Here is a 26517-nt window from a genome sequence, read left to right as displayed (position 1 = left end):
TAAAATCAGATTTTTGAATTAATTTTAACAAATTAGAGTGAATTAAGGAAACTGAATATTCTTAATTAGTTTGGATCCCTTATTTCATGCTAATCATTAATTATCTACAATAAATTCAAATTAAATTACAGCCCACAATTTCAGTTTTTTACTTTATTATTTCTAATTCTGTTTTTTTTTTTAAAAATCGTTTGTCTTTTTATTTATTTTTTAAGTTTTTTCCAATTAATAAAAACATTTTATTTTTTTTAACTTGTTATAACCTGAAATTTTTAATGCTATAGCTTGAAAGTCTAAATCTTAATGTTATAGCTTGAAAGTCTAAATCTACTGCTATAGCTTGAAAATAGTACTATAATATATGTCATATATGAAATTTACACATATTAAAAATAGATTTTCACTTTTACTTGTCTACTATACTAAAAATACATTTTCACTTTTAATTGTTCCTTTAAGCATATCAAGAGAAATCCTTAATATTAATTATTTATTCTCCATAATATTTCTCAAAATTTAAGACTAAACATCAATTTATATAGGCACTATGATAAAATATTCATATTGATCATTGTTTCTTAAAGCACGTGCAAAGTCTAAAGTGAACAAGTAAAGTGCACAGAAGGAGTATTTAGTTTACTCCTTTGGTAATATTTATAAGAGTCGAGAAAGTTTTAATAATTTTCACAAATTGTGAATTTTTCATATATATTGGAAAAAATAATTTAAAAAATTTAAATCACATGTCCAAACAAAGATTTGAACTCTAAATCAACCTAATGAAATTATGTCCAAATGATCCACAATTTTCTTTGTTTTTTTTGGGTGTGTGGGGTGGGGGTGGGGGAGGTGGTGGTGGGGGGTTGTTAGATATTTTGCTCTTCTATTACATGTCATCTTATGAACAGCGGTAAGGACATATGTGCTCTCCAATAGCTGTCAAAGTCCCCACGTCCTTGTAAAGGAAAGATGACAAATAAACAGTGTAAAGCAAGATATTTTCAGATTTAATATTTTTCCCACTATTATTATTACATATTACCACTAGTATCAGTATCCTTAATATAGTAATTGTCAAGCAAACTGAACTTAATAGAATTATTAGAAGGACAGTTGTGTGTGAGAAGTATTCCGTGTTTATGTAAGATTCGAAAAAATAACTAAGCATGGGTGGATTTATGTAAATATCCCCATTTTAAGTTATCATTTAAATTTTGTAACTACTATAAAAGTTATACAAATTATTGAATAATATTAGACTCAAATTTAATAAATATTCATACATAGGAGCGGATCAACATTATCGAAATTTTCCTATTAATATATGGATACGTATGGTATGTAAAAAATACTACTCCATATAGATCACACCGCCTAACACAAACAACTTTTCATGTCACTGGCGAAGCACCTTGTTTGTGAACTATGGCGTCCAAAGTTTAAATCTCGGTGGCCTATAATATTTATATTTTGTTCAGTTAAGTTTTTGAAAGGTTAAAATTCTGCTAAAAACCACATTTAGCAATCTTAACGTTTTCTTAAAAGATTCTCAATTACTTCTAAATGAGTTTATGAATTGATAAGATAATTTTTAAAAAGGTCACTTGTCAAATACTTATTTCAAAAAATAGCGGGTGAAAATTTTATAACGTTATAATACATGACATAGGCAGATAGGCATCAATAAAATATTTATGGTTCAAATACATGATATATATATCACACTGAAAATAAGAAATACTTAATACGCCAGTTATCTTGCAAAATCAGCGAATAACTTTACTAAGATGTGTTATACACCAACTAATATTGACAAAATATTGCACATGGACCATGGTTAAGATGGACATACAGACATGCTGAACATAAAGTCATAAACTGCCAAAAGAATAAATTACACTATTCCATTGAAAATCAAAATGACAATATTGTTTAAAGTATTAATATTCGATTATTGCTGGGTCTTTTTATTTCCCATCGTCCCTACCATAACCCTCCTACAACGCAAACAAAAAATAACGAGAAAAAGAGAAGAGAGGTGAGATAATATAATTGAACAAGTCTAAAGAAGTAGGTGAACTAAAATTAATCTTCCTGTTATACATATCGAAACCTGACCTAATTTTTAATCCTTCTAACTTTTAGTGCATGCGACTTCTTAATTATTATTCTTTTGAAAAATATTTAAATGTTTTACTTATTTTCTTGAGTTTGGTAAGTAAGTAAAAGATATATTTTTTAAAAATAAAATAAAATAATCTAGACGAATATTATAGAATGTGGAGTTTGGGGTGAGGATAAGGTATGGTGAAGGGTAGAAAGGGCACAATCTAGAATACATTTTGTGTATTTTTAGTAAAAAATAAATAAAATATTTTCCCCGTTCCAAACACACCCTATTTCTCAAGGGAAAAATCACCCCACACATCTATTTAAGTGTTAATATTACAACCTTTAAATCTACTACTATTTTTTAATTACTACTAATTAAGTTTTAATTACAAGTATTAACAACTTAATATTAATTTATAAATTAATTAATTATAATTTATTAAGTGATTATATAATATTATCATGAGAATCAAGCCTGCAACAAGTAATTATCAATTACTACATTTAAGGGGTTTACTTGACTCATACACGTCACCTCCCCTTCACGTACCCATGTTTTCTTACAACGGATTTCTCTTTCAAGTTTTTCATTACTTTTTAACACCATTCAAACAAAAATCATCGATATTTTGTTCTGCATTATCACGTAAGATGTATATTCATATTCTGATCTACTGGCTTAAAATTTCGAATAATTCTTTACAAATATCTGAAAGGAAATCTGTAATGCCAATTAAAAAACACTCTATTCAATATTTCGTTGTTGTTTCCTTCATATATAGTATAGTGATTGTAATTCTGAAGTGCCCCATTTATTTTATTCACCTTACTGCCCCAACTAATTTTATAAATTCCACCTTTATTATGTCTCCACTCCTTGTGGGCCTTCTTTCAATGTTGTATTTATAGCATGTTAAATTTAAAATGTGAATTCTGATTTTGACCTTTGTGATATTTTATTAAAAGCGTATTTAATTTTGAATTAATTTAAAATGTGTTTTTGTCCTCTTACAAAGGACATGTGTTATATTTAAATATTATTAGAATGATATTAACCTTTAAATATAAAATAATAATATAAATTTAACATAAACAATTATACATAATTAAACAATTTAACTATGGATACATTTTTACGATTCACAACTAGAACTCAAAATTAAATAATTATTTGCAAATATTTCAAGGGTTGAAAGCGCAAATTTCCCATTTCTTACTTACCAATCAACCACCCCATCCAACTTTTTAAAGATGTGTCGTTCCAATTCAAACTATTTTTTCCTTTTATAGTTTCAAGAGTTACTATCTCCTGATCTATTAATAAATTTTTAATAAACATTTACGCATATTTTTGAAATGAAAAATTTATAATGTATTGATCGCTTTCAGAACATGTGATGACGAATCTATCGTATTCAAAAATATGTGACTGAACCAATATGAGTTATGCCGCGGGTGCTGGGACTGCTTCAGCCTAAATTAGAGGTCTCATTTAAGTTCTGGATATATAAAAAAATCATGTTGAAAGCTCCACCCCTTAATGACCCCTTTGGTGTACCATTTGTTGTGCTCACGGTAAACATTGGGTAGCCAAGTGCGGAGCATATAATGGTTGAAAATATCTAAATACCGAATGAGAAATAAAAAATAATATAAATTATAATATGTGATAGAAAAGAAAGGATAGAAAAAGGAAAAGAGGAATTGAATAATACTTTTTTGGATGCTTTGAGTAGTTAAAAGCTCAACCCTCTTCTCCTTCAAGTTGTCTCCTTTTCAAGAATGAACTAAAAAAAATTACTCATTGGAAAAGATTCATTAATGCAATTGTTTATGAGAAAGGGAAAAAAGAGGAGAGGTAATACAGAAGGATTGATTAAGTTCTAGCTGTCCATTATGAATGTGTTTTTCCTTTTTCTCAAATTGTTTTTTTTTCCTTCACAAAATGCAAATAATAAATAATACAAAATAAAATGAGAAAAGTAGTGGAAACATGATAGTACTAAAGACCATAATGATTTTGCTGACCATTCATGTTTGTTGCTTAATCCCCAATTTCCCGTTGAATATATATTCATTAGTCTCAACAATGTTTATCTTCACCATGAAGCAATTTTAATCAGCTATCTTACTATTATTATTATTATATTTTACAAAAACCACAAATTACAGCCAAACAAAAAAACGCAAACGCAAACAAAGAAGTAATACTCGATTGAGGTTAATAATTGACATAGTGAGTTTATCATTTTACCCCTATTAATTATGAAGTAGATCAATTAAAAACTTAAGATTTTAAAAAAGTTCTAGTTTTTTAAAAATAATTAAATGATGATATAATAAGTAAAAAAAATTGTTCTTTTTTAATTTGTCAAAATGGACAAATAATTAGAGATAACTAAAAATAGAAACATGGACAAGTAATAAAATTTCGACAAACTTAGATAACGGAACAAATCACACATGGTCTCGTATAAAAATCACACATGGAGCTATTCTAGGCCATATACTAATTTTCAACCTTTTCAAAATTGTCTTCTCTTACTTTTATTTGTTTCGACTATTTCTTTAAGAAAAGTTCTGACTAGTACAAAAATCTCCAAGTACAAGTTACCTCAAGGGTTCATTACAATAGTCAAATACCACGAGTCATGATTCATGTTAATTGCTCCTTACATTATATATTACTCGATTCATTTTGATCTAACATTTTTTTATATTTTAAAATTTTATATATAATTTTTTTATATAGTCATTTAATGTTAAGGATCATATGAGAAATAATAAAATAAAATATTTATTTTAATATATGAATCAATTAAAATAAAACAAAAGGAGCATCAAAAATCATATTTGGATTACAAACGCTATTCTTAACCTTACCGATTAAAACATGCGAAAATTCAATTGCCAAAAATAGATTTCTTTATGAGTTTTCATAAATAATACTAATGATTAATGGGAATAGAATTAGGAAGTCGACATAATATTCCCGCGTCCAAATAGTGGAATATAATATTTTTCCTTTAAAAAAAAAGGTAGAATAATTTCAACTTTTTTTTTCCTTTTCATTTTGGGCATCTTCTTTATGACTAACCACGGGTACAACACATAATTAACGCGAGATAATCATGGTTCTGTCGCTTTGTTTTAATTATTTATTTTTAAAATAAGAAATTAAAAAAATAGTCAATACACCAACTGCCACACCGTTCACCAATAACTAGAATCCACGAGCACCGTATATTCAACTTGCAATTATTTTTAATATAAGAATTTGTGTGATACACCGATCAATATTATATTAAAAGAAGTTATCGGTTTAACTTTTTCAATTAAAAAATATTATAAATCACAATTTTGATTTGATAGAAAAATATTTTCAAAATTTTAATAAAAAATACGTTGTTTGAATCTTGAAAAGTAAAAGCTAACATATAAATTAAAATGAGGGCAATAACTATTTTCATGTGTTGTGATTATTAATAAAGAAAACATTTGCTTAACAACAAAAACGGTTGCATTATTTCAGAGTCTCAGAAAAAGAAAGGTTTGTGACATGTCGGCACGCCTTCGAAGACTCCAAAAATATCGTCTCTGACGTTATCATTATTTTGTTTACAAAACTAATTATTAATACCAACTTGTTCAATTTCTCATATTTATCTAAAGCTCTTTGGCATTCCAAATAATTTTCAATTTCATTGATTCATTAAAACTTTTAGTGCTGGATAATGGATACTTGACTGGGTAAATGGCTAGTCAAGGTTTTGTTTGGTAATTAATTAGTTCATTTTAAAACGGTTAAGCCAATAGGGAAAATGTTAATGTGGGAAATAAAAAAAACATATCACATATGCATGCTAGCTTTTTCTATATTTGCCAGCGCAACAACATAATATTCAATGTGATCTTACAAATTAAATTTGTAAAAATAAAATGTATACATATCTCATCTTTATTTTGATGTTGTATAAATATATATTATACATGTAGTCTATGATAAAAAAAAATATGCATATCTTATTTTTATTTTTCAAGTTTTATATTAAAAAAATATCGTGCAAATAAACAGATTATAAAAATGTATTCTCTTATTCAGTTAGGTCATGCATATAGGCTCTAGCACTGTCCTAAAATTCGCGTGTTTAACTAATAATTTTACACTTCCAAGAATGAAGAAGAATATAAAAACAACAAAAAAGAAAAAGAATAAAAGTAAATAATGAAAGACAGAGAAGAACATCAAGGGACCTAACAAGATCAAATATTGTACTTCTAGCATCAAAGTTAACAGCTCTAATAGTATGAAAAACTAAATTTCTTTGCTATTGTTTTTTTTATAAATATACACTTAAACTCAATAATAATTACTAAAATATAATCTCTATTTTCCCACTTTATATTCACTTTTTATGATTAATTACTAAGTATTTGAAAAGTTAAATGCTAAAAAATATTTACTTTGATCACAACTCTTTGTATAATTTTTAAAAGTATTTTAAAATTTATAATATTAATACTTGTAGAACTTTTTTCATCAAATTAAAAATTATGTACAATTTACGTTAAATGAGTGAAAGTATTGATAGCCAAGTTGAGACGACAAAAAAAGTTTAAAGATTTGACTATCGACCTCAAAATTTCTTTGTTATTTTTTTTTAATTATAGGGACAGTTCATACGACCATAATAATATATATTTAGCATAGTATTACGAGTGGAGTCTAAAAAAAGTATATTAAAATTCTATTTATTTTTATTTGTCACTTATTTTAAAAATAATTTTTTATTTTTACGTGTTACTTTTGCCATATCAAGAAAATAAACTCCATTTTATTTTTCAAGACCCATTACAAAATAAGTACTAATTAATAGGGATAAAATTGTAAAATATCAATAATTATTTTTTCGTAACGAGGATATCTAATGAAATAATGACAAATAAAAATGAACTGGAAATATGTATTTATTTAATTTAAATACAAATATACAATAGAAGAAGCCATTTTATGTAATTTTCAAAACATTAGGGGCTAACGGGGTCCACAACAGCAAAGAAGTAGCCGTTATAACCACGTGGTCCTTTGCCGACAGTCAAAGTAAAGAAACTTCTCAATTTCATTAACTCCTCAATACAGTAATAATAATACTTAATAATTAATTCCAGTATTTAATACGGAGTACCAGAATTTATTTTACGTTAGACAATTGAAGAAGAGAGATCAATTCGTTTCTCAAAAAAAAAAAAAAACGTTGCCATCATTCATCTTTAACAGTAAGTATCTGTGCTGAAAAGCACTTTTGCTTTCATCTTCAATCCCAGTTCTTGGACATCTGTGCAAAAAAGCTTCAATTTTCTTGCATAGTTTTCATTATTATCCAAAACAGTGCAAGAAAAATATCTACATTATATATTACTTCTTGATTTGGTGGGTGGAGTTCTGTTGGAAAATAACTAACTTGCCACTTTCTTTTCTTGAATAATTTTCCTATTATGGTGAATACATTTTCTTCTCATTATTATCCAAAATAGTGCAAGAAAAACTACATTACGTTATTGTGACTTGGTGGGGTTTTGGTTTATTGGGGGTTGGAGTTTAGTTAAAGTATGAGAAAGGGGAAAAAGTGACAACTGTTGGCTTTTATGGAGCTTTGAAGTTATTGTACTTCTCCGATCGGCTATTGTTACTCTGCTTTTCTGTTATACTCAGCAGCTCTGTAATTGGAAAGTGATATATAGTCACAACTCACAATAGTATGATCTTCTTTCTGCAACTTTTTTTTTTTGTGCTTGAAAAGGGTTTTTGTTGATGAATTGGGGTTTTACTTTTGCTTGATTTCAGTGAAGAAGTAAGTAGTTTTCTGAATGTGTATAAGATTTCACGTGTTTCCTAATCTCTGATTTGTGATGATCTTTTGTGAATTCTGACAGTTAAGGACCTTTTTTTTTTTTTGCCATTTTGGGTTGCTGATTCGATTGATTTTCTACCTTTCTAATTTGTGTATTTTAAATTTCCATTTCCCCAGATTCTCTGAGTTAAAGAAATAGAGATGATCAGTTTTATTTTTGCTTATTTGTTTTATCAATTAGGAGTATATGGTAATTTTGATAAGTCAAAGTAATCCAACTGAAACTTGCTTTAAACAAAAGTGGAAAGGAAGTATTTATCTTTGTCCATAGATGTTGATACTATAAATTATGTTTGGCAAGGGTTTATAGAAATAGAAGTTCATATTATAACAAAAGTGGAAAGGAAGTATCAGTGATTGTGTTTCATAGTGTGAGGGTTTCCTGTTTGAGAGGTTAAAACTTGCAGCAGCCTATATTTACTTTGATTGTTCTGTCTCGTGGCTTAATTAACCTTCGGAAGGGAGGGAGTTGATGGGAAGATCCGGAAGTGTATGTTTTCCTTGTCGTTTACTTGTTATCTAAGCAGGACATTGACCTTCTCTTTACAGGTTATGGCGACGCTTGGAGATATAGGCCTTGCAGCAGCAATAAATATTATATCTGCCTTGATCTTTCTTGTGGCATTTGCAATTTTGCGGCTCCAACCATTCAATGACAGAGTTTATTTCCCCAAATGGTATCTTAAGGGGTTGAGACACAGTCCCACCCGCTCTGGGGCATTCGTCGCCAAATTTGTTAATGTTGATTGGAGGGCATATATAAGGTTTCTGAACTGGATACCAGATGCACTGAAAATGCCTGAACCTGAGCTTATTGACCATGCAGGGTTGGACTCTGCTGTTTATTTGCGCATATACTTGCTAGGGTATGGCTTTCTAATTATTGATATCACTTTTGGAGTCATAAAGCATATCTGTGCGATTGTTTATAGTAACCATGTTTTTAATACCATTCTATTTTTCTTTGGTAAACCATGTTGATTAACATGTTAAAAATATTGTATTATTACCATTTTATTTTGCTTTTTCATGTTAACTGGATTCATTTCGGATAAGAATGATTACACGGTGCATCCAATATGAAAATATCAGAATAGACCCTATAAAATGAGCTGATATTTGAAAGATTGCTCATTATTTATCTTTTTATTTTTGAGTGAATGTGACTGTTAACTCATAAAAAATAACGAAGGTGACTGACTGTATTTCTATTGAGGATCTTTGACGTCTCATTTGATTGTATCAATAATAGGGTTGGCTTCAAACAGTGACAATAAAATGGAAAACCACATATCTGCTGTCATAACCAGGCCAGGGGACTGCTTTCAACATGGAGTTTAGAACTTGAAACATCAATACTTTAGCTTGTTGCTTCAATCTCTTGATTCACGTGAAAATCCGAAAAAAACCGAACATACTGGACTATCTTATCTTCTTTGTTGGCTGTTTGCTTATACTGTAAAATCAAGATAAATAGGTGGTCATGTTTTTCAAATAGTTTCTTTTTCGACTTCTTAAATGAATGGATGAGGATGATCCTTATAATGGAAGGGGATTTAGGTGTCTTAACATTCAATCAGTCATCTATCCAATCGAGGTTGCAACAGAAACAGGAAAAAGAATCAGCACGATAGCAATTTCAATGTTGTATACTTCATAGCTCCTTTGTTCCTACTAAAGCGTATTGCCTTTGTTGCCTTCATTCTATTTTGAGAAACTGGGCGGTCTGTGATGATTACTGCTTCTTGATTTCTGCAGGCTAAAAATCTTTGTTCCTATAACGTTGCTTGCATGGGCTATCCTGGTACCTGTAAATTGGACAAATAGCACTCTGACAAAATCCGACTTTACTTATAGTAACATTGATAAGCTTTCCATTTCAAATGTTCCGCTTGGATCACTCAGGTTTGGAGATTTATCTTTCAAAATTTTGAAGAATTTGATCCAGTAGATTTGCCATTACGAAATTGTTTTTATCAACATTTAAGTCGTCTTTGATGTAGGTCTTACGTCTTGAAAACTTTTGACATCTTCCTCTTGTTTACTTGTTTATTAATTGTTTTTAGTTTTAGCATGATGCTATTTGTAGCCTGCTTTGCTTTTGCATGACCTTGACTAGATTTCTTCTTGGGCCATGAATGAAAATTCTGCAGTTAATGCTTCAATTTTTTTCAAATTTCTTGGCGAGACCACCTAGTAACTTGCTAACAAGATTTGTCTTGGACATGTTTTGAGGATCAGTCATTGAATGGGTTTGCAGTCCATATTTAGTGTCCCAGTTCTGAGATATGTTACCCATTTTACATTCCAGCTTGAAAGTCCATATTTAACATTCAAGTGAAGTTATCTACTAGTAAAATGGCAATACCCTTTTGCTTACCTTTAAAACTCCATAGCGTAATTCGTATTGACCTGGATTTTTGCAGGTTTTGGACTCATATTGTAATGGCTTATGCCTTCTCATTCTGGACCTGCTATGTCTTAAAAACTGAGTATGCAAAAGTTGCAGCCATGAGGTTGCAGTTTGTCGCCTCTGAAAAACGTCGCCCCGACCAATATACAGTATGTATCACCTTACTTTTCGAAATTGAACATCTAAATTCTTCTGTGTTAGCAAATTTAGTTTCTGGAAAATGTATTTAATCACTGAAGCATTTGTTCTCTGCAAATGCATTATGTTTTTACAAAGTTGATAGACAGATATTGAAGCTGACATGGCATTTCTCCTTAACTGTTCAAACTTAAGAGAGTAATTAAAGTTTCTAAGTTTCTGCTTTCTTGTTTGTGTTTGAAATTTGCAATCTTAATCTTCTCATGGTTTGCGTGATTTGGTGGCTAATCTATGGATAAATATATTATGAATTTCTGGAAGGCAGTGAACAGATGACAACTTCATGTTTACCTCTGTCAACTTTTTGGTCTCTCTATAGGTGGACTGAAACATTGGTTCTTCTTGAAATTATTTGCAATACTCCTTTATGCATTTGATTAGTTTGAAGCAATAAATTAAGCCTGTAATTTCCCCAAGTAAGTGGTTAATATATTTAGAACTCCTTTGCCCAATAATTTTTTTGTGTGTGTGAGTGGGATTGTGATAGCCATAAACAGAATTAGAACTGAAAATTTTAATTTCTTTTGACCTCTTTCGTCCATTTAACATACCCCCAAGCTGCATGTCTGTTTAAACTTTAATTTATCTAATGTGTGGACAGAAATCTTTTGAGCTTTTTGAAAGCAGTTTTCAGGAGACAAAACATTACTTTTACCTCCTTGAATTATGAGGTGGAGTGAAGCATGTTGGCGCTTTTTTTACAATTTCATTGATAACAATTACTCTTTTATGTATATTAGCCATTTGATTAAGCAGTAGGAAGAAAACTTAATAGCAGAGGGTCTCGTAACTTCCATTTCCTCCCCCCTTGATGGTATGGCTCTGTGGTGCATTTTTGTTCATATCTTAGTCAATTCCTTATTAAGAGAGTAGATGACATCAGGGTAAATTGTTAGAAGGGAGTGTAGAGTAAGTGTATTTTCATGGGGTTTTCACTAAGTCTTACATTACATATAGAAAATATGTATTTACATTGATTTTACTAGTGTAATTTTTTTTTTCTGGAGAGAGCTAATCATAGTAGCATTCTTAGGTTTTGACACATTAGTGCTCCTTCTGAGAACTTAATTTGAGGAACATATTTACAAGTATCTAGATTTTTGTTTTGAATAAACAATAGACTAGTTTACGTAGAATGAATATACCTCATTTCCTATTGCCATCTGGATTTTTTAAGCCTACTATCTTGAACAGTGTGACTGCAACTTTTATCTACATTACTTCTTGTGCTAAAATTTGATTATTACAGGTCCTTGTTAGGAATGTTCCGCCTGATGCTGATGAATCAGTTAGTGAATGTGTGGAGCACTTTTTCCTGGTTAACCATCAAGATCATTATCTCATGCATCAGGTTCGAACTTGGTGGAATACAAGTATCTCATGCTGTTTTACTGATAAAAAAGACAAGTATCTCATATTGTTTTGAGGAAGTGATATATTTTTTGTTGTTGAAATTATGCTCCTTGTTGAAGCCCCCAAAACTTTGGGCTAGTGATAACTGATAAGACGCGGTGTGTGATGAGTGGGTTAGGCACACGTCACAGTTCGACGCCATGTTGTATTGTGCACCATCTCATTTAAATTCTTAAGTGGTTAGACGATGTCACATTTTTATGTAGCTTCTAATACTCCCTACCATGTAGATGGATGGATGTAGTTTAGGTTGGGATATCTTCTCATGGCCAAGTAATCACTTCCTCAAGGCCAGTAGCCCTTGGCTGGGAACAGAACTGGCTATACTCTTTTGAGACGAGACTGTAAACATGTTTGGTATGTCAGTTCCATAGATATGGAGTCTGTCATTGCTTGTTGTGTATATTTCTTTATGTGTTCTTCATCTTGAGATATAAGCATTTCGTCGATTACTACGCCCTTCCTCGACTCTGGGTGCCTAGGTATCCACCGTAAGCCTTTCCTCGTTTGAACCTCACCCTTCACAAGAATTCTTGAACAGCAAACAACCAGTTCAGATATTCACGACCAAGAAGTACTGGATTCTCTTTCGGATAGGCCTGAAAGGAGAAGGAAGGCTGGAATGCCAACAAGCGTCTATTTGTTCATCTTGACATATAATCACAAACAGGAAGAAAAAAGAAATTAACTGATTGAGGACACCAATTCGTGCTTCTTTTTTTCAACTTAGAAACTTTCCGTATAGGCTTTCTCGAACCAATCATTTAGTTCATCATGGGAAGGGGCACTAGTAAACTTCAATTTAGATTATCTTTTTTTGTAAACTTTTCATAAGCTAATCCACCAAATAGTTTTTTTTAAAATTATATATATAGCATCCGGGCAACTTGTGCACACCTTGACTAATTGTATGCGGTACCTGCCTCCTACCACAGGTACCTCGTAACTCTATCAACCAAGACTTGGACAACTGCAGTAGGAATCACCTAGTGTGTGCCTAGGATTCTCAACCCACTTCATTGACAATTAGGCCATACCCATTGGTGCAATCGACCAATTAGGTTTCCACTCTCAATGTAAAAGCAAATAACAAAATTGAAGAATTGTCTTACATTGAGCCCACCCAAATGTCAAAATCTTCATTAGTGTTGCTTATTACTGCAGTAGGAGGAATTAAGGACTTGTGGCTTAGCATAAGGAAGACAACTAGTTCTGCAGGCGAAGAGACATTAGGAACTAAAATGGAGTATTTAAAGTAAGTTATGATGTGACAACATAACACGATAGAAGGCAAAGATCTGAATATAACTTAAAAGGTAGGAATAGAAGTATGAATCATGTGTGAAACCTTCTGAAAGTTTTGTCAGTCATCTTAAAAGCTATTATCTATTTTAGTAATTGAAATTTCAACTTACAATTTTTTCTGTAAGTTTGTTCTTTTATCATCTTTCTCATCCGTAATGCTTCTTTTCATGGAAGTTATCAGCATTTATTATCCCTTGTAGAATAATTATTCATCAGTTTGTGCTCTGATAGGCTGGTCTTAGATTTTACTATCCCCTGATAAAAGTTACTTGCATGTTAAATATTTCAGTAGGATGGACTAAAATTTTCTTATTATATGCAAATTTTTCATTTATGCTTTATTTTTTATGTTGATATGCTATTTCATCTTTATTCACTTACTTGGATTTTACTATAGGGTGTTTATAATGCCAACAAACTAGCAAAACTGGTGAAGGAGAAGAAGAGTAAGCAAAATTGGCTCGACTATTACCAACTTAAGTACTCTAGGGATCAATCAAAACGGCCTATGATGAAGGTATGGATGTGTCCCTGATCCTACAGATTGTTATTTCTAACTTCTAATATCATAAAGTATGTTCCGAGGCTCAATTAGTACTTCTTTAACAAAGTTTTGTCTACCTCTAAACCAGTTGTTTCAGTACGTCTTTTTTAAAATTTGCAGACTGGTTTCCTTGGATGCTTTGGGGCAAAAGTTGACGCAATTGAGCATCAGATTGCTGAAATTGAAAGATTGACAAAAGAGGTAAATACCACACTTTAATCTCCCTAAATAAGTTGAAAGATTTCCAATCGACATGTTATTGACTTAACTATCCTTCTTAGATCAGAGGCGTAGAGTGTGTCATGGAGAATACTGAATGACTTGCTTTCAGCATCACTGAACATTGATATGTTATATGTAAAGGATCTCCACTGGAAAAAGAAATTCCTGTTTACTAGAAAAGGATATCCCATTGGACATAACTTTCCTTTCCATTAACCATTTATCTGACATTGCTACATTCACAAATGAGTCTATTCTCTTTTTCTTGTCTTTTCCTGTTGTCCCTTTCTTTTTTCTGTTTTTGGTTGATGCTGTTGGATAGGAGGGTGTGGAGGTAGAATATTAGGGTAGAAGATTAGTAGGAGGGCGGGCATATTTCTTTTCCATTCTCAGAGTATTAATATTCTTCTTTTTTTTCCCCTAATCTTTAGATTTCTCTTACTACTTGTGTTTCTTTAGCGTCGATATCCTATTTTCTTACTGTTGTTTCTGCTTGTTACTTCTGCTTCTTTTTCATGTCTATCGGAAACAACCTCTTTACCTTCTCAAGGTATAGGGGTAAGGTCTGCGTACACTCTACCCTCTTCAAACCCCACCGGTGGGATTACATTGAGTTTGTTCTTGTTGGTCGATGCTGTTGTCTTCCTTTGCTTTGGTTGTATTATTTGCTGTCGTTACTGTTCACTTCTCCTTTTGTTTCTAGCATGTCTTCTTCACTTCTGTATTTCGTTTCGATACTTGATTTTGATATGCTTTACTTGAGACGAGGGTCTATCGGAAACAACCTCTCTACCTATACAAGGTAGGGGTAAGGCTGCATACACACCACCCTCCCCAGACTCCCCTTAGCTGGATATGTTGTTGTTGTTATGCTATAAATCAGCTCTAATTCTACTAATGCCTTGGTCTGACTTTACTTGTAGATAGCTGAAGAGAAACAAAGGGTAGAAAAAGACCCAAAGTCTACCATGCCTGCATCATTTGTCTCCTTCAAATCGCGGTGGGGTGCTGCTGTTTGTGCACAAACACAGCAATCCAGAAATCCAACCTTGTGGTTGACAGAATGGGCTCCAGAGCCACGTGATGTATTTTGGAACAACCTGGCAATCCCCTATGTTTCTTTGACAATTAGGAAGCTCATTATTGCTGTTTCCTTCTTTTTTCTGACATTCTTCTTCATGATCCCAATTGCATTTGTCCAAACCCTTGCCAGCCTTGATGGGATTAGGAAGAAAGCACCATTTCTGAAAGTTATCATTGACGAGTGAGTACCACATTCCACACTTGTTCTGAAGTCAGCCTCATCTCTCATTAGTTTTTGTCGTACTCATGATCCTTGATGGTGATATGATACCTTGGTTCATTTATTTCAAGACTCTAGCGACAATAATTCAAAAAACAAAATGTATATATGGTTTTTGGTGCAATCAGGTCTTTGTTTTTTTGGTGCAATCAGGTCTACTCAGAAGATACTATATATGTCCTAGACACTTTAGGTTTTGCTCACTTGTATATATGGTTTCAGTACAACCCATTACTGATTTGTGCTTACTACATACAACCGTTACCGTCTCAAAATAAAAAATAAAATTCAAAAACAAAATCTAGTGGTTTGTCTTTTTACTTTTGTTCATTTATTTTAAGTCTCATCGTGAGAACAATTTCAAAAACAAATTTTAGTGGTTTGATATTTGTGAGTACTTACTGGAACTTGTTTGACATTGGTGAATTGTGCATAGTTAGTTTAGCTTTGTATGATTTGTGTCATCTCATTCCTTGAGATACTTAATCGCTTTTACATTATGTCATCACTCACAAAAGAGATGTTTGACAAAAGTGTGCAACCTAGAAATGCTATTTTCTATTTACGTAGTGAGATGATCCATGGATTTCTGATTTCTTTGTGATGCTAAATTGACATGACAAGTCATACACAGCAATGAAACACTATCTATATGTGCTGAATTTACTCTGCTAGTTCTTCCAAATTCTTTTCTTGCTTTCTCCTCTCCTTTTTGGTCTTTGTGCCGAGGAATGGGCTGTTATCTGAGTTGGTTTTTTTGCCAATCACGATCATAGAAGTCATGCACCAGCTTATCTCAAATGTAGATTTCTTTTATTACTCTTTTATGCCTAATAATTCTACTGATTTATCATGCAGACCTTTCATCAAGGCGTTCATCCAAGGTTTTCTACCTGGGATTGCTTTGAAGATCTTTCTCATATTTCTGCCAACCATATTGATGATGATGTCCAAATTTGAGGGCTGGCTAAGCATTTCAGCTCTAGAGAGGAAATCTGCATCTAAATACTACATCTTCACTATTGTAAATGTGTTCCTCGGGAATATAATTGCAGGAGCTGCATTTGAACAACTAAGTACCTTTCTCAATCAGTCAGCAAACCAGTACGTTGTTTTAGCGAAAATATGTTACTAGATTTGTATCAGCCTTTCTTTAACTTGTGAATCAATGGGGAAATTTTGGGAATGCAGTTAGAGCCTGCTTCTGATGCAGCAGGTAGAACAATGGCCACGTCAAGAGTGTTTCTCTATAATGTCCACATAGATGTACTCTTTCAGTTCTGCTCTAATAAATTATTCAGAATAGTAAAGTGCAACGTCTTTGGACACCCGTATGGAGTTAAGCATGACATTACTGAGATATCAGTTTCTGTGAAGCTCAGTCCTCTAGGGACTTGGTGAAATGTTTATTTGGGGGGGCAGTTTTCTAGTCCTGGTGAAGTTGGGTGTTACAAGAAAACAGTAGATATGACCAGTGGTGGATCTAGGGGGAATTATACTGTATATAATAAAGTAATTTTTTATATTTTTTATGTATAGATATAGATTTTTATTATGAACATAAGACGAGGTTGGCTTAGTGATTTAGAGGTTCAAATTTCACCTTGAGGTTCCAAGTTCAAGAGGTTGACACTAGATTTTTATTTTTCGAACTCCCTAAGTGAAAATCCTAGATCCGCCACTGGATATGACCTATTAGAAGAAAAGAGAAGGAAACAATTCATATAGGCTAGGCTTCCTCGTTACAGATGGCCTCAACCTATATGTGAAAATGGTCATGTAGACCATGCATGCTATCATGTATTTATGCTCTTTTACTATCCTAAAACCCATGCTGATTAACGAGATCATTCCTGTTCAGAGTTCCATGCCTGTAATAGAGTTAAATTTCTAGTTCTAGAAGTATGTTACATGGACTTCAGTATGAATGTTGGATACTGGTATTGTGTTTGGCAAGTTCCTTCAGTTTCTAGAAGGTTTTCTTTGCACTTGAGAGGATCGTTAAGCTGTCCTATACTTGACAAACTTAATTGTAGTATATTTAATAATGTCTTATATTGTCTTCTTGAATATGAGGAAATACATATTTAGTCAATACTAGTCCTATTGGTTCCAGCCAATATATGATTGGTTCTTTATGTGCTGATTCTGCTATTATATTCGCATTGCCAGTGTTATCCTATATTCCTATTAGGTGCATTCCAAGTTTTCCATTCTTTGGCAAGTCTTGCTAGTCCATATCCTTTTACTTAAGAGCATCTTGCTATAAAATTTCCTATATTTTCTGCAGAATCCCTAAAACAATTGGTGTCGCAGTTCCTATGAAAGCATCCTTCTTCATAACCTACATAATGGTTGACGGGTGGGCTGGTATTGCTGGAGAGATCCTAAGGCTGAAGCCGCTAATATTTTACCACTTGAAGAACTTTTTCTTGGTTAAGACGGAAAAAGATAGAGAAGAGGCAATGGATCCTGGAAGCGTTGGTTTCAACACAGGGGAACCACAGATACAATTATATTTCTTATTGGGGCTTGTCTATGCTGTGGTCACACCATTTCTGCTTCCGTTCATATTGGTCTTCTTTGGCCTTGCATATGTAGTATATCGTCATCAGGTTCGTCTTCTCTCTTCCTTCTTATGCCTATATCTCACTGTGTTTAGTCTTTAGAACATGTGGTGCTTTATTACATCATAAAGTTCTCAAATATTACAAACTTGCTGAGTCGTCATGCTATCGCGCCCAATTTTTCTCAAAACGGGATTCAACGACGTGATAACTCTCTTTAGGATTTAGAAAGCGAAGAAGAATAGCCACTTAGCGAATTAAAGACACGTTAGAGCACCATTCTATACTAAATACAAATAACTTCAATTAAAAGGGTCTGCGGAACCATAGATCGGGCAAGGGTTCAATTTTATCTCGAAAGGAAAGTGTTAAGCATCTTTCGAGGTCCACAAATGTGGTTTCCAACCGGATTTTGCAAATTATGTGGGGGGAATTGAATGTGGCAAAACAAAGTCATTAATTATATAATTATGGAAAATTGTGATAAAAGATATATAGAAGATTTACTTGAGCTAAGAAAACAAAATAGATTCTTAATTAACTACACCAGTTTGAATGAAAGGATAATAAAACAGGATACTTGTTTAATAAAATATCTATGTGATAAAATAAGCAAAACTTTGTTTACTTCCTATGTGTCAACTTGTTTGTCGTACTTTTCTTTCAGTTTGTTTTAAAAAGAAGGCATCTTCTCTAATTTGACAAGTCTTTAATTTCAATATCCCACATGACATGTTTAAGACCACAAGATTAAAGGGTCATTATACATATTTTTTTGTTTATGACCACAAGATTCAAAGATCTAATTTACTTTCTTAAACTCCGTGTCAAGTCAAACTAAGACAAATAAATTGAAACGGATGGAGTATCTCACAAGGCACTTCATTGTACTTGTAACGATTATGGTGTCAAGACAAAGTTGATATCCTTTGCACTAGTTATGTATGCCCTACTTCTACTTAGATGACATGCTAGGGATTACATCAGCTTTGATATTGGGATCAGACATGGAATTCCATGGGTTCAAGGATATGTTGTGTTCATATGAATGCCGTTTTAATGTTGTTTCCTTAGGCCACATGCAACACTACATTAACTGGGTATTTGTTAACTGGTAGTATTAATTCTTCCCACATTTAATCCAGACAAAGGGAATGTGGAGTACTTGTACTGATGGAGATGCATGTAGTTGAGGGAGCTAGGGATTACATCAGCTTTGATATTGGGATCAGACATGGAATCCCATGGGTTCAAGGATATGTTGTGTTCATATGAATGCCGTTTTAATGTTGTTTCCTTAGGCCACATGCAACACTACATTAACTGGGTATTTGTTAACTGGTAGTATTAATTCTTCCCACATTTAATCCAGACAAAGGGAATGTGGAGTACTTGTACTGATGGAGATGCATGTAGTTGAGGGAGCTGTACAACTATCCTTGATATAACATACCTTTAGCTGTTCCATGCCAATATGTAATTAACAAGTCTCCACAGTAGGTCTATTATTAATATATCATGGTAGTGTCTTCTATTCATTTACTACTTCTCTATGGTATGTTTGTGTACTTAATTTATGTGTGATCTTTGTTCCTCGTGAAGATGAGGAGAATTAATATACTTAATTCGTGGTGAAATTGCTGATGCTAGATACAAGTTTTTCATGGCCAATTTCACATCTCCTAGTAAAATTTATTATCAGTCACCTATTTGCATATACTAATGCTACTGATATGAAATTGTTGATGTAGACATGGTTGCATGTTACAATTAGCTTTTCCTGATGGGTTCTTTTCCTGAGACCTTGCAGATTATAAATGTATACAATCAGGAGTACGAAAGTGCAGCAGCATTCTGGCCAGATGTTCATGGACGTATAATTTTCGCACTGTGCTTTTCTCAGTTATCTTTACTGGGCTTGCTAGGTACAAAACATGCTACTCAGTCAGCACCTTTCCTGATTGCCCTTCCAGTGCTGACCATCTCATTTCACTTGTACTGCAAAGGTCGTTATGAGCCAGCTTTCACCAAATATCCGATACAGGTGTGTGTGGAAGCACATCTTGCAAATAAGAATTTTCACTGTTACAATAGTTTTAGCTCTTTTTTTTTTTTGTAAACATTGGCAGTGTTTCCATTTTGTTTTTCTTCTAATGTCTACGACTAAGGTTATCTTCTTCTCGATATCAGGAAGCAAGGATGAGAGATACTCTGGAACAAGCAAGGGAACCGAATCTTAATCTGAAGGGCTACCTTCAAAATGCTTATGTACATCCTGTTTTCAAAGACGATGATGAGGATGAAGATGAAGACTTCATGATGAAACTGGAGACTGATAGCGTTCTTGTCCCCACAAAACGCCAGTCAAGAATGAATACACCAGTTCCCAGCAAAGTCAGCGCTGGCTCATCTCCATCACTTCCTGATGTAGTCATTCATGAACAATAATGGAATATTTCACCTCCTTTTGTGCATGAGAGTTAGATCACGGAGCTTCAACCTTAGCTAAGTGGTACAGAGAGGCACTTCAGCCTTAGCTAAGTGGACCAGTTTACCTTGGGACGGTTGGCGTTGAAAGTACAAAAAATTGTAAAGAACTCCGGTGGTTTCTATAGGTCTACGCATTAGAAGTTTTGTACACTTGAGGATGTTTATATTTTTAGCATTTGCTGGTTGTTGACACTGAGGATATAATCTTGTACACAAGCTTTGTAAGGGAATGTATTTATTTTTATAGTTTAAGAAGAAAGCTGGATTTCTTGTTTGGTCTGTTTTTTAAGTTTGTATATGCGAAATTATTATAACCGGCGGTGGTTCAATTGAAGTAAAGTAAATATTTATGTCATAGAATAACAATAAGCAACTCCAGAATGCTACGACGGATTCGGGATTCGCCTTAGACTTTGATTAACTTGGAGAAAGCTCACCTGATTATGATTTTTTTTTTTCATTTCAAAAACTCAAATATGAGACTTCGATTTATTTGGACCCTAAGAAGCTCTTCCAATTACGATTTTTTTATATATTTTTATTTCTAGAACTCGAATATGAGACTTCTTGATAAAAATGAAAAACTCGCATCCCACAACAAGCAGAAGGTCTCAGGTGTTGGTTGATCATTGATGGATGGATCATGCAGGGGCGGCTCAACGTAATTGGGGGCCTAAAGCGAAATTTCAATTTGAGGCCTAAAATATAAACAAACTTCGTATACATATTAATTCAAAAATTATTTTTCTTACACCATTTAGATGAAAATTAATATTGTTTTTTCAGTTATTGATTTTAGGTAAGATTTTATCAACTCAACATTGAAAAACATTCTTTCAATGAGTTCAATGAGGCAATATGAATTGTTAACATAATTTTATAAGTAATAAGTTGACAAATATCAAATAAAGATAAGAGTTAGAACCATAGAATCTGATTTAAGAAGTTGATGACTTGGTATACACCATTTTAATATGTTTGTTGTAATGTTTGAAACTAGAATTTAAAAAGAAATAAAAAAGAATTTGTAATTCACTTTGTTCAACACTTTTCACTATTAATTCTTATTTTTAACAAAGTATAAAATATGTTAAAATGGGTAAAATAATATATATATATATTTTTAATCATAATTAATCAATTTTTTCTATAAAAATTTAACACATAATTTATTCTTGATAATAATTTGGGTCCCCCAAAATTTGGGGGCCTAAGGCATAACCCTTATTTTACAAAGGCAAGAGCCGGCCCTGGGATCATGGGACTGTTGATAGAAACAAAATTCACTTAAGTCAGTAAGGATAGTTTGGTCATTTCCTCTCCACTGTATAACTATAATTATATAAGTTATATTTCTCCCCTCCTCCTCTTGGATTAGATTCATGAGAACATGAACCAATATTACTTCATGATATCAGAATAGGTAGAAATTTCCTCCCCAAAAGAGTTCTTTTTCAACTTCATCTCTTAGGTTAGGGTTCATAAGAATATGAACCAATATTAGTTTATGTATCAGAGAAGGTAAAATATTGTTCGAAAATTCAAGAGCTCCTACACACTATCAACCATTGAATAATGAGAAAATATACTAATAGGGTGTTTGGATTAGCTTAAAAGTTGGTCAAATTTATTTTTAAGTCAATTTTTGACTTCCGAAAAATATTTGACAAATATAAAAAATAATTTAAAATAAGTTAGGAAGTGTTTGACAAGGTAAAAAATGACTTAAAATAAGTCAAATTCAAAAGTAGGTCTCTCCCTACTTTTTGTTTTTTTGACTTAAAATTCATTTCAGTTTGATTTTTTATTTTTTATTTTTTACTTTATAACTACTTTGAAGTTAATTTTTTATTATTTTATATAATTATTTAATATTAAAAATAATAAAATTCTTTAAATTTATTAAAATGAAATATCTGTTTTTAGTAGGATAAATAAAATAAAACAGAAAAATTGTACTATAATAAAAATAGATTAAAATATAAATATTTCTTTAAAAAGAAGATTACGTGACGAGTACACGACACGTGATCTAGAAACCTAGTTTTCTAGTTTTGGCAGTATCCCCCTTTTTGGCCTTGAGATTTTTTAGAGGTTAAATTCCAATTTTGACCTTCAATTACTCCTTAACTTTTTTCTATAACATTTTAGTATAAGTAGAAATATTGAGGGTGTTAAAATAGTTGTGTGTGTTAACTAGGAGAAGATACTATTAGAAATAAAATATTTGGATTTGGTGGAAGTGATTTTTGTGGTCGATAAAAAATGTGAGACGAGATTTGAAATGATTTGAGCATGTCAAAAGAGATTTATAAACATTTCAGTGAGGAGGTGTGAAAGGTTAATGTTAAAGGGCATAAGGAGAGGTAGAGGTAGATAAAAAACATAGTGAGAGAGATGTGGTCAATCAGAAAATGACAAGCCTTCATCTTATTAAGGACATGACCCTTGATATGATGATGTAAAAGTTGATGATTGAGTAGAAGGTTACACATAAATATTTTTTTTGTCTCGTCTCTCCTATTAGTAGCATTAGTATTATTTTTGATATTTTAATTATTTTAATGTCTTTGAATTTCTTATTCTTATTTTTTTTAATTACTACGTGGTGTTTCTTATCATTTATGCCTTTATTTTCTTAGCTATTGTAATTAGGACTGTTCAAAATTGAACCGTACCTGATAAATAGACCGCAAGATTGATTTATTGGCTTATTCTATTAGATTATCGATTACGATTGGAAAATGAATTAAAATTTTATAAGAAATAATTTGTTAATTACTCAATTTCTTTATTCGATAAATCATTTATCCTATTAAAAGTTATCATACTTATACTTAGGGGTATTCACGGGTTGGTTTGGATCGGTTATTGGTCAAAAACAAAACCAAACCAAATATAATATACATTTATCGGTTTGATTATTATCGGTTTCGGTTTGGTTTGGTTCGGTTATTCGGTTATTAACCACACACAAAAATAAAAGAAACAATTCAATTAAAATGTGAAAAAAGTGACAACAATCCATTCAAAACGAAAAGTAGTTAGAATGACTTAAATTACTAAACTTTCAATCACTAAATTTACTATCAATAAAGCTTTAAAATTCACTATATTGGCCTAGAAGGAAGAGACAATAACATTTTCAGTCCCACAAAGAATTGACATAGACACTCATATACATGAAATCAATAAGATAAATGTTTCATCTTGGGCATTTTTGCTTTCAATAAGTAAATTATAAAGAAATTTTAATGAAAATATGTATAAGATCTTTAAAATTGTTTATAAAAAGAATATATTAAGTATGTATATTAATAAAATATATGTATATAATTCATCGGTTCGGTTCGGTTATTTCTTCGGGTTTTTTCGAATAAAACCACAACCAAACCAAATACTATCGGTTTTCAAAAATCTAAAACCAAACCAAACCAAACCCAAGTAAAATCGGTTTTATTTTATCGGTTTGGTTTGGATCGGTTTTTATCCAAACCGTGAACACCCCTACTTATACTTTTACCGTAGGTATATATAAATATATAAAAGTACACATTTTATTATTATTAACCCTAAAAAATAAAGCCCCATTTAAAATTTTGCCATAAATGTTTCTATATGATCCCAAGCATTGCTTGAGTTTTTTATTACCTTCATTGTCATTCTTGTTTAAATTAAAGCTCATTTATCAAGATCTAAAGGAAAGCAATATTCTCTTAATGATGATATGAGTCCAAGAATTTCAGATTTCAAATTGCCAATGTTCATGCAGATTGTATAGTATAACCACGGTATATTGTAAGGTGTGTTCATCAAGAAAGAGAGGAGTAGGTACTATAGAGGTTCGTCAGTATTCGTCCGATAATTATTGATTTGTTATTGAACCAATCAGTATCTTATTAATTGACTAGCATTTAAAAATCGATAATCGATGGGTCAAACGGTAAATCGGAATTATCTGTCCCATAAGCAACCCTAATTCTACTGTTTTTGTTTTTATAAATATTGTATTTTTACTTTCTGGAACCAAAAATCTATCAAAATATTTTCCATAAAATCTGCATATTTTTCTTTCTCATGATAACCAACAAAACTATACTCAATATATTATTATTACCATTGTTGTTATTGATACTTTATAAAATTAAATGACCAAGGTTTAAAATTTGTTGAGTTATTTTCAAGAAGAAACATTTTATCTTATTACAGTAATCTTTTTCCCAAAAATAAGCTTAGATATTAGGATAAATAACTTTGAATGTTGAATAGGTAAAACAATAACGAAAAGTTAGTGGTCGTTTGACCATTGAGTTCCAGAAATCATGTTTAGTTATAATATTTTATAAAATTTTAAAATTTAACTTAATTTCGAATTGTTGGTGTAATATACCAAAAAACAATAAATCACAATTGAAAAATAAAATGACAAAAATGAATAAACAAATCTTTTGGTTCAAGCGCATATATATCACTCTCTTTAAAGAGATTCAAGTCCACTGCGACATAATTTACACTGAGCCACCAGTATGTCACTCAAGCAAATCCGAATTAGTTGAAGAGTCCAAAACTTCACATAAGAACACCTTCCTTCAACATATAATTACTCTTGTGTATATATTTATAACTCTATTCAAATTATTTATAAAAATTTAAAAATAATTTTAATTTATATTCATACTTCTAAATATTATTGCGCCGAGTATATCAATTAATTGAATACCAAGCACACTAACATAAAGAACTTTTTTTCTAAAAAAGAAAAACGAACTCTAATAACAATATGATTGTACTTCCTATAATAATATACTAATATATCCGGCTAAATATTTATATTATTTTCTCTGCTTAATTAGTAAACCTTATGTTTAGAGACCTAGACAAACCCGTTCCTCATGATTTGAGATCACTAACAGAAAAATCTATTATATTTAATATTTATATAAAAAAAAATCTCTATAAAACAGATCTACTAAAACAAAAAGAATCATTAGATATTTCCGTAAATAAATTATGCAAACTGATCTTTTTAATCTAACTAGTTAATAGTTAATATTGAAGTATGTATGTGAGAAAAATCGGAGGAGGAAAATACAAATGTAAATTGATGAATGATTTCTACAGTTTGTTCACCAACTCTTCCTTGTGTGGTACCTCAAATTTCGTTGAACTTCAAACTTATTCAATTGTTGCAAGTCACACTTGAGATTTTTTACAAAGAAATAGTAAACTTATAAAATTCTTAGTTTAAAAATAAGAGGAAACCTTATATTTATAGCAAACAAATGGTAGTATTTACATGTGTTGATTGTGCCTTATTAGAAAAGTCACAACCCTTCGAAAAAGACACAGCTCATCGAAAATGTCACAACTCTTTGGAAAAGTCACAACCTTTCAAAAAAGTCACAATTCATCGAAAAAGTCACAACCCTTTGGAAAAATCACAACTTTTCGAAAAAGTCACAACTCATCTGAGAGGTCACAACACTTCGAAAATGTCATGACCCATCGAAAAATCACAACCCTTTAATGTGAAAAAAATAGTGACTACTTTTAACACATTATACTTTATTAAATAAATAAATAAATTAAATTGAGTGTTTTTAGTTAGGGTATTATAGTAATTCAATATTGAAGTTTAGGAATTCTTCTAACCAGGATTTTACACGACATCCCATTTTTTTTCTTAATAGAATTTTCTTATTTATAAAAAAAATTTCAATTCATTCAACTATATACTTGACTAAGTAGGCGTTTGGCCATGCGATACCATATGGTATCGTGAGATGGAATCAGCGTTTGGACATGCGATTTTACGCTAATTTCATATCATGAGAGGTGATACCATATTCTTCAAAAACCATGATATGGAATTATATGGTAATTCCATATCATGATTTGAGATATTTTAATACAATAATTGATCCATGAGTTTATAATTTGTTAAAACAACCCCACATTTATATCTACTAACCATTTGTTTCATAGGTAAAAAAAAATTATAATCACATCATTACTTTTTAAAATTTATTATTCTCACC

General features: G+C 31.5%; 1 protein-coding gene across 3 annotated transcripts; it reads left to right on the top strand.

The window, feature by feature from the left end:
• The first annotated feature begins 7317 nt into the window (after positions 1–7317).
• Positions 7318–20762, top strand: LOC102579637 (calcium permeable stress-gated cation channel 1-like). Of its 3 annotated transcripts, none has more exons than XM_015309088.1 (12): positions 7318–7389; positions 8574–8890; positions 9783–9929; positions 10451–10586; positions 11885–11986; positions 13751–13870; positions 14018–14098; positions 15043–15383; positions 16281–16526; positions 17713–18037; positions 19800–20033; positions 20180–20762. In XM_015309088.1, exons 2-12 carry the CDS (start codon positions 8577–8579, stop codon positions 20435–20437), a joined length of 2304 nt encoding a protein of 767 aa, XP_015164574.1. In that variant the 5' UTR covers positions 7318–7389; positions 8574–8576; the 3' UTR covers positions 20438–20762. The 3 variants fall into 3 exon arrangements, with proteins under 3 accessions (XP_015164574.1, XP_006348153.1, XP_006348154.1); XM_006348091.2 differs by lacking the exon at positions 7318–7389 and adding an exon at positions 7413–7869; XM_006348092.2 differs by lacking the exons at positions 7318–7389; positions 8574–8890 and adding an exon at positions 9397–9668.
• The last annotated feature ends 5755 nt before the right edge of the window (positions 20763–26517 follow it).

The sequence above is a fragment of the Solanum tuberosum genome, unplaced genomic scaffold (assembly GCF_000226075.1).
Source record: "Solanum tuberosum cultivar DM 1-3 516 R44 unplaced genomic scaffold, SolTub_3.0 scf00099, whole genome shotgun sequence".
Classification (NCBI taxonomy): domain Eukaryota; kingdom Viridiplantae; phylum Streptophyta; class Magnoliopsida; order Solanales; family Solanaceae; genus Solanum; species Solanum tuberosum.
This window is presented reverse-complemented; position numbering and strand designations above follow the sequence as displayed.

Excerpts from the sequence above, each read along its gene's own strand:
- LOC102579637 (XM_015309088.1), top strand. The coding sequence starts at position 8,577 with ATGGCGACGCTTGGAGATATAGGCCTTGCAGCAGCAATAAATATTATA. Across the intron at positions 14,099-15,042 it reads TTGAAAGATTGACAAAAGAG|ATAGCTGAAGAGAAACAAAG; the intron begins GTAAATACCACA and ends CTTTACTTGTAG. Across the intron at positions 18,038-19,799 it reads ATGTAGTATATCGTCATCAG|ATTATAAATGTATACAATCA; the intron begins GTTCGTCTTCTC and ends GAGACCTTGCAG.